The sequence below is a fragment of the Nothoprocta perdicaria genome, unplaced genomic scaffold, assembly GCF_003342845.1.
Source record: "Nothoprocta perdicaria isolate Ctin4 unplaced genomic scaffold, notPer1 scaffold_124, whole genome shotgun sequence".
Classification (NCBI taxonomy): Eukaryota; Metazoa; Chordata; class Aves; order Tinamiformes; family Tinamidae; genus Nothoprocta; species Nothoprocta perdicaria.
Window position 1 is genome coordinate 1,995,499 of NW_020454361.1, and position 8,752 is coordinate 2,004,250.

General features: G+C 52.9%; 1 protein-coding gene across 1 annotated transcript; it reads right to left on the minus strand.

Annotated features, from left to right (window-relative positions):
* Positions 1 to 954: 954 nt before the first annotated feature.
* Positions 955 to 7,656, minus strand: LOC112960432 (probable G-protein coupled receptor 83). The gene is made up of 4 exons (XM_026054678.1): positions 7,282 to 7,656; positions 6,904 to 7,029; positions 5,443 to 5,576; positions 955 to 1,990 (listed from the first exon to the last, which is right to left on the minus strand). The coding sequence occupies exons 1-4, from the start codon at positions 7,654 to 7,656 to the stop codon at positions 1,396 to 1,398; spliced, it is 1,230 nt and encodes a 409-aa protein (XP_025910463.1). The 3' UTR covers positions 955 to 1,395.
* Positions 7,657 to 8,752: the final 1,096 nt, after the last annotated feature.

The window sequence follows — 8,752 nt, forward strand, 5'->3', positions numbered from 1 at the left end:
CTGGGCCTAGGGCTGGGCCTAGAGCCGGGCCAAGAGCTGGGCCGAGAGCCAGACCTAGAGATGGGTCTAGAGCCAGGCCGAGAGCTGGGCTCCCGCAAACTCGGGCTCCAAGTGCACTCGGCTTTCACAGCTGTGCTTTAATCAAGAGAGGTCTGTTTGGGTTTTCTTCCAGCCAGCGCAGTTTCCTCTGCATTTCAGGCAGGAGAAGGGATTAGCTGCTGCAGCTGACCTGCACCAGTGTCCCCCAGTAAGCACTAAAGCAGGTTCCTGTTGTACCTTTCCATTCCTCCCTCTCTCATGCACTAAATCATGCCTCGTTTCCCTGCTCCCTGTGGATGCAGCCCCAGCAGCGCTAGCCCGAGCAGCAATTTCCCTGGACGTCAAAAAAAACCTTCCCCTTGCGCTAAGTCAACACTGTTGTTTAAGTGAAACTCTCTTACAGCAATTAATAATTACGGAGAAAGATTTAATTGTTTGGCTGATGAATGCTGCAGCCCTGACGAAACAGACCATGGCCTTTAGTTCAGTGCCATTGTAGCTTTATTTGATGAATTAATACAGTTATAATGAAAGCTCAAAGAGCTTCTCCATGGACTGGCTGAATGAGGATCTGTCTCAAAGCTGCTGTTCTGCTCCAAAATGGGGCCGTGGTGACAAGCCCCGCAGTCGCAGGCTCTGCCGCCTTGGGCTGAGCAGTGGTGGGGATGTCCTTGCTCTCAGCCCTGTCCCCTGGCTTGGCTCAGTGCTCTGTCTGCCAGTGCCACCAGCGCCAGAGTCCACCCCATGTCCTGCCTTCCCGGTGCATTTATTCACACAGTTTTGGCAGCAGGATTAAATTCCTCCCCTGACTCTACCACACATGGAGACCCCTCTGGAGACCTCCCCGCTCCGTGGTGGCCGCCGAGCCACCTCCAGCCGCTGCCGTTGCAGCCCAGCCACTCGCTCCCGCTCCTCTGCTGTTCGCTTAGCTCTGCTATGGCTGCTCTGCTTTTACTTTTGGGGTGCTTCGCAGCTGTTTCTTCTACAGATCTAGAGAAAGAGCAACACTACCTTAAGTCAATACTGCTGTTGACTGTACCATTTACCTTGAGTGCTGTAGAGACACCTTGGTGTAAGTTACCTGGAGAAACTCTGCCGGGATTGAGACAACCTGGGATATCAAAGTTCTTCCTTCAAACACACGTCAAAACATGCAACTCCTGCTGCTCTGCCAGCGACCCTGGAGTGTAAGGCAGAGGTTACTTGGATGGTTCCATGGCACGTGGTAAACGTGTGCTACCGTGAGACAAGCAAGCAACACAGGAAAAGTTGCTATAAGCAAATGAGAGTCTCAGGATCACCTGGGAAATGCCCTTGAGGTCCCCTGAATCCAGCTGACTCACCCCACTGCTCTGCTCACAGGTCTGTGTTACCTGTCCGGACATTCACAGTGGAGCAAAAGGTGTGTGAGGAAGGCGCCTTCTTGCAGCTGGTTTGCTCCATCCAGGCCTCGCGGCACGACATGATCACGGGCGCCAGCACATGGTCCTGCGTCTGCGGCACCTTTTGGAACATGCAGAGCAAGGACTTGAGCTCGGAACGGAAGCTCTCGTTCAGCCAGCAATAGATGAAAGGATTGTAGCAGGTGCTGCTCATGGCAAACCAGTGCAGAGCAAAATAGAGAGAGTTCTTCGTCTTGATACCCAGGCTGGAGATGAGCACGACGTAGCAGTTGAGGGGGAACCAGCAGACAGCAAAGACCACCACTACCAGCACCAGCATCTTGATGCTCTTCTTCTTGTTCCTGTGGTGGGTGATGTACTGCTGCGTGGTGATGTCCCCGATGGCGTTGCGCAGCCACAGCTTCTTGGCCAGGCGTGTGTAGGTGACAGTGATGATGAGCAGGGGCAGGAGGTACAGGAGGAGAAAGGTGGACAGGTCCAGGTACTTCCAGACCAGTTCTGCAGGCTCAGGAAAATCAGGGAGGCACAAACTCCGCACAGTGGCTTCCCTTGAAAGCAAAGAGATGGACAGAGCACAATGATGTACAGAGCACGCAGGTGTACAGAGCACACAGGTGTACAGAGCACGCAGGTGTACAGAGCATGCAGGTATATAGAGCACACAGACGTACAGAACAGGCAGATGTATAGATGTATAGATGTATAGATGTACAGAGCACGCAGATGTATAGAGCCCGCAGGTGTACAGAGCACAATGATGTACAGAGCACGCAGGTGTACAGACCACACAGGTGTACAGAGCAGGCAGATGTACAGAGCACACAGACGTACAGAGCACACAGACGTACAGAGCATGCAAACATACAGAGCGCGCAGCTGCTGCTGGCACTGCCGGAGGCTGCTAACTCGGCAAACCACAGCAGGGCCTTCACGCTCCCCACAGACATGTCCTTGTGGCTTAAAACTGACAGAAGAGGCCAAACACAAATAATCTCACACTGGACAAAACTAAACTAAAACTCCATTTCCCACTAAGCGTCTTGCCTGTGTTTCTGTGTCTCTCTCTGCCCCGGTGAGGGCAGGACTGGCTCCTGTGCACTGCTGTTCCTGCCCCTCGATTCCTCCTGGAAGCTGAATGCAGGAAGAAAGGGGCAGCGAGTGACACCTTCCCGGCTCGGCTGCATTTCAAAGGCGATTCCTACCCAGCCTTAAAGAGGATGATTATATCAGCATTTGAATGTGCCCACCCAGGAGTCCAGCCCAGCGCATGTCCCCACTGCCAACAGGCTGTGCCAGCGCCGCTGCCCAGGCAGCACGCAGGGGTGCAGGGGTGCAGCCCGAGGGCGGGGGTCCTGCAGCAGATCCTGCAGCAGATCCTGCAGTGTCCCTGCACAGCTCCAGTCCGACGCGCAGCACGGCTGTCCGGTCACAGCACAGACACGCTCCTCTTTCCAGGAAACCCTGGGGCACGCAGGAGCTCTAAGCCAGCAGCTAGAAGCTGCTAAACCCACTGGGAAATCAAGGCCATCCCAAATGCGAGAGGAGGAGCTTGCAGGGATGGAGGTCGAGGAGCAGCATGATAGAGGCAGGAACCCAGAGCAGAGGGCTCCAGGGCCTGCTCACAGCACCACTTCGTGGCCTCTGCACCACATTTTCTTGAGCTGTTCAGCCAACCAGCTGTTAAAATGTTGCAGCTCCATCTAATAAACACATCCGTGCACCTGAACAGATCACCTTTTATCAGCAGGCAGGCTCCAGCCTACAGAGCTGCCCTCGGCTCACATACCTCAACACCATCTGGAAAGGACTGAGTGTTCCTTCCACATGCCACAATAGACAACTGGAAATAATGAAAACATCAGAAGGGGCACTCACAGATTTATTTTTTGAAGGTTCTTTCTTCTTTCCTTTCCTTTCTTTCTTTTTATTCAGCTATTCCACTTTGCCCTTCCTTCTTCATAACTTGTCTGCAGTTCACTCGTATTCCTCACATGTTTTAGTCTCCATCAAGCTGTGTTCTTTGTTGCAGTATTGATTAATATCTTTAATATCCTGTTGTGAACCTCCTCAGCTAGCTTTTGTGCCACAGAGAGAAGGCTGCTGGAAGGGGGCTGCTGTGAGTAGGGATGGCATGTGTGTGCCCTGGGATGACAGAGGGCACAGGGGTGTCACCAAAGCGCACTGGCTGCCGAGGACTTGGGTGACTCTTGCCGAGCAAGGAATTGATGCAAAAGAGAAAACATGCCTTTGAGAAATGCACTTTTGGCCTTTTTCTCCCCAAGACCGTGCTGGCGGCTGGCGCACGAGAGGCAGGGCCGGGCTGGATGACAGCTGCGCCTGTCTGCTGGGTCAGGCACTAAGAATAACCCTGCGCTGGCGCGGGAGGCATGTGCGGCGCCGGGCAAGGGCAGCGCCATGCAGCGCACCCGCTGCCGCGGCCGGGCTCCAGCTCGCCCCGCAACCGCTCTCCAAATGCGGCCAAGAAGCGAATACTTACAGAAAGAGCACAGTAGCTGTCCTGTCTCCCCCGTAACGATCTGAAGGAAGCACATGGGAAGGTTGGGGAGGCTCCCAATGACTTTGGGGAAGGGGCTGACTGAGGGCAAGAGCCGCCAGACCGCAGGGTTTTGGTGAACGCTGGGGTTGCTGTGGCTTTGGCCACGCCGCTGCGCCCGCGGCAGGGACACGGGCTGCTTGCGGAGCCCGACGTCCGCGCCCTTCGAGGCAGGTGCCTGCCTGGGGATAGCTCAGGAGCGCTCAGCAGCACGAGGCCCATCACGAGCACTATGTCAGCTGCGGTTTTACTGAATGGACAAGTGATGAGACTAATGCGTCCCGTGAGTCCCTACGTTGCTGCCCTGGTGCCAAGCCAAGGTCAGGTTCCTCAGGACGGGGACGAGCAGGGACAGGTGCAGCGTAGGAGATAGCAGCATTTGTTCATTCATGAGCAATTTGCTCAGCGATCCTCTGCAGGCAGCTGCAGAGTGAGGCGAGTACTGGAGTAACCCAGTACTTTGTTTACCAAACCGTGACAGTTACTGTGTCCCCAGGAAGACATCACTCAGTGATATCAAGTCAGTTAGGGGCACAAGGGAGAAAGCAAGGGCTCCACTCCCATTTCGTGTGGCCCCTTGTACACTGGCAGCAATCAATAGCCCGTGCTGATAGTCCTGCACGAGGGACCGCTGCTCACAGGAGGGAAGCGCAGGGCTGCAGAAGGAAGCACAGAGCTTGGTGCAACATTTCCACCATGGCCATGTTCCCTGTGCCGCAGCTGCGGCCTCCCTGCTCCGCTCCTGGAAGACGGCTCTCGGGAAAGCCACTCCGCACCGGGACTCTTCTCCCTGGGGACGGCGGCAGCAGCAGCACCCTGGGGAACGCCGGCCCGTGGCGCCAGCTGCGCTGTGGCTGCCTCCGAGTCACCAAGTCACCAGTGTCACCAGTGCCGCAGGCCGGGGCCGCCCTCCTCCCTCCTTCATTCAGCGGGCGGAGGATCCCTGAGCTCTGGGGAAAGCTGATCCTGCTTCATAAATCCAGATAGACAAAATGCCAAGAAGCTCGAATAAGCCGGTCCCTTCAGCTCGTGAGGCTGAACTCCCCGCAATGCACAGCGCCTGGCCCTGCAGGTCCTGCCAGCGCGGCCTCGACGACGGAGCACATGGGCTCCCGCGGCAGGGCTCCTGAGCAGCATCTCCCTCCGCCGGGGACAAAAGGCTGAGGGCCGTGGCCATGGCCACGTGTCGCCAGCACCAGTGACACTGTCGAGGGGAGACGGGGCCAGCACGAGCACACCGAGACCCGCAGCACTCACTGCACCAAAGCCAAGAAGCCTTCACCGCAGCCGAGCCTCGGCTTTGGGGAGCCAGGTTTCACCCACAGAAACGCTCCCACCATTTCCACTATGTTCTCGCCTCCTTCCCCAGCCCTGGGAGCCCCCCAGCAGCTGAGAGGCTTCAAGGATGGCCCCCGATGGGGCCTGGCGTGCAGGCAGGACACTCACCTGTAGTTGTACTGGAAAAGCTTCTGGTAGATAGCGTGGGGCAGGGAGAAGCAAGTCGCCATCAGCCAGATAACAAAGATGCTTAATGCGCCTTTTGTCAGCGACATCCTTTGCTTCAGTGGGTTCAGGATGACCTGCAAGAAAGACCCTTCACAGTGACTCTTCCTCACCTCGGGGAAAGCAAATCCCTGAACCAATGCACAGCACAGACATTTTGTTACACGATCCAGCGCTATTAAGAAAATCACAGCCACCACTAGGAAAATCATCCTGCTTATTAGGGTGACCGAGAGAAAAATGAAACCTTGAACTTATCTGTCTGTTCAGAACTGCTTCCAAATGAACTTTTCCTCTGTTTTGTTCTGAGAATCATTTTCTTTAAATCATGGATTGTATTAAGTAAGGGAAGAAAACTATGTGAGTCTCTTCACTTTTGGGTGTGTTGGCTTATTTTACATGAATCATCTAAAGAAGCATCTCCTGTTCTAGCTAAACCCGTAAATCAGATCTCGCCTCCCTTGTCTGGAGTCATTAATTTCCCTTATAGGAAATTTCATTAGTTAGAGGACAAGATGAAGAGCTTATAAAACTCCCAGGTCTGGAGAGGACTATTTGGCCCATAGGGAGCTATTGTACAGAAAGAGCGAAGAGTTGCTAGAAATAAGCACACAGCCCAGTCTATATTTCTTTTTGTAATAAATTGTTTATTGCAGTGAAGAAAGGATACAGTTTGGCTGCAATCCCCAAAAATATAAACAGACACTGGGGAGAATCTTCTCCTAGCTCAGATGTGTCCTTCCAATATTTCCAGCAGAAATGTCTTCCTCCACCATACATTTTTATACTGTTCAAGCATCAGTCCGAGAGCTCTGCCCTGGGACCTTAATCTCAAAATTACTTTTTGTTCCCTAATACAATGAGCTGAGAATTGCTACCAGCTCGAACTGCCCTGCAGCTTTATGAGGCAGCAAATGCTCAGTGGAAAGGAAGAGCAGAAGAGCAAACACGACTGTGTCAAGACTGAAGCTCAGGATCCTACAATGAGTGGTTATGGTTTTTGGAAAGAGAAGGAAAAAAAGCTTTGCAGAATTTCCTGCACAGCTAAAATGACACCTGGCACGTGGCAGTGGCTCTGCCATCTTTCCAAACCCACCATTGAAAAGGCAGCCTCTTGAAACCATCTTTCTCACCATACCTTAGGAGCTAGGTTAGACCTGGCTTTTAGACAATTGCTTGGCCAAGGCATCCCCATCCTCACCCCTTTCCACTGAAATGCGAGACCATCCTGGGGAATCAGGTTTTATTCCTCCTGTTGGGTGTCCAGACAGTCAGCATCTCCCTCTGAATCTAGCTCTGGAGCTGAACTCTGGAGATATTTAACCCTGAACCCACAACTCAACCCAACCCAATGGTGATGTGTGGGGACTGCTCGAAGGCAGCTGCGACCACGCGGTGTTTTACCTGGTGCCTGTCCACGGCGATGGCTGTCAGGGTCAGCGTGGAGACGTGCAGCGAGCAGTACTGCACAAAGCGGCTGATGTGGCACATGGCCTTGCCAAAGATCCACGTGCTGTTCACAAATCGAACCTGAGGGGAGGGGAGAGAGAGATGCCATCAGCAAGCCGACAGCAAGCCAAAACACAGCATCTAGCAGAGCAAGGGGAGGATATAGACCGCTTAAGGGTCTTGACCTGCCCGGCACAGTTGTCTATGAGACCTGGTTGTGGTGGCCTCGTGGCTCGGTCCCCACGGTGCACGCACAGGGTGTGACTATTGGGCAGGGCATTTCTGTGCCAGGCATCCTGCCCGGCCGGCAGGACAGCACCGCGCGCCACTCACCAGGGTGAAGGGAGTGTTGAGCAGCGTGATCATGATGTCTGACACTGCCAGGTTGACGATGAAGAGGCTGGTGGCCGAGTGCATCCTCTTGTTCTTGAGCACCACGTGGCACACTAGCATGTTCCCGAAGAGGGACATGATGATGATCACTGAGTAGGCCACAATTAGTAGAGCTTTCACTGTTGGTTTCTGGGATTCTGGCTCATATTTAGCCAGCTCAGCAAATTTTTCCCACTCAACAATTCGGCTGTCTGTCCAGTTGAAGGAGGTCGTGTTGGTCACTTGGTAGATTGACATGAGTTTGGCCAAGGAAGAGTAACGGCCAAACTCCCCAAGGACACCGGTCATCTGTGACTGCAGCAGTGCGTGAGGCATGGTGAGTTAACCCGTGTGTTGACTCAGCTCAAGGCAGCTGGGACCACAGCTCCAGCCAACACAACAAACCACCCATCAGCTGGGCTACCTTGGTTCCCCAGGACGCTGAAGAAGATGCAGCTGCCATTAGGAACCACCCCCTAAGACGTCTGCGGTGCAGCAGGTTCTCCAGAGACAGTGTCAGAGAGGCTCTGGGGAGCAGCTGCAGTGGGTGCATTGGAAAGAGGCTTGCTCGGGACCACACACACTCGTAACTCCTTGACACGCAGGGACCAGCAAGAGCCTCACAGGCAGGCTGGAAAGAAGGACCAGTCACTTGAAGCAAATGTCTAAAAGCCTCAGATGGGGGTTGAAATTGCTTTAATCCCACATGAACTTCTTTTTCTTTGTCCTCAGCTGAGTCCATTATTCCTTTGAGTTTCATAGAAGGTCATTCGTGGTCCTTTCAGCCTCTATTTCAAAATACCTGGTTCTTTTCAGTAGGAATATAAAGATGTGGGGAATCACTTTTAAGAGCAAACCCCAGCAATTATCCTAAGGTGATTCAGCACCTGGAAATTACATCAGAATTTGACTTTAGTCTCTCTCTTATTTTCTCTCTCTTATTGTCCAAACAGTAACTATGACTTTTGTTCCCAGTGTTTCAGCTTCAGTGAGAAAATGTTCGCTCTGGCAAAAGACAAAACTTGATAGCAGTAAAGAAGCATGCAAGTCACAAAGGATCCACTTGTATCATACACAAATAAAACAATTCATAGACCTGAATGTACAAGAACAATTCCCTAGACACAAAAATCTCTTCATACTTACCCTAGTGCCTTCCCTTGCTAGTATCCACTTCTAGCTATTTCTGGGGATTTTAGAACGTGTTGATCTTCTGTTGCTGTTAAGGGGAGCTTGTTAACTACGCGTGCTGGCGTTCATGGATGCGCTACGCACAGGAGAAAGTTGTTTAGAAACTCAGTTTCTCTGCAAGGGAAGCTGGTTTGTTTTGTACATGCCATTTCCATCAAGCCCCTTGGCTGTGTGCATGAATCAATGGACCTCATATGGAGCGAGGGATTAATAAGCAGAACTCTCAGCACTCTAAAAGGCT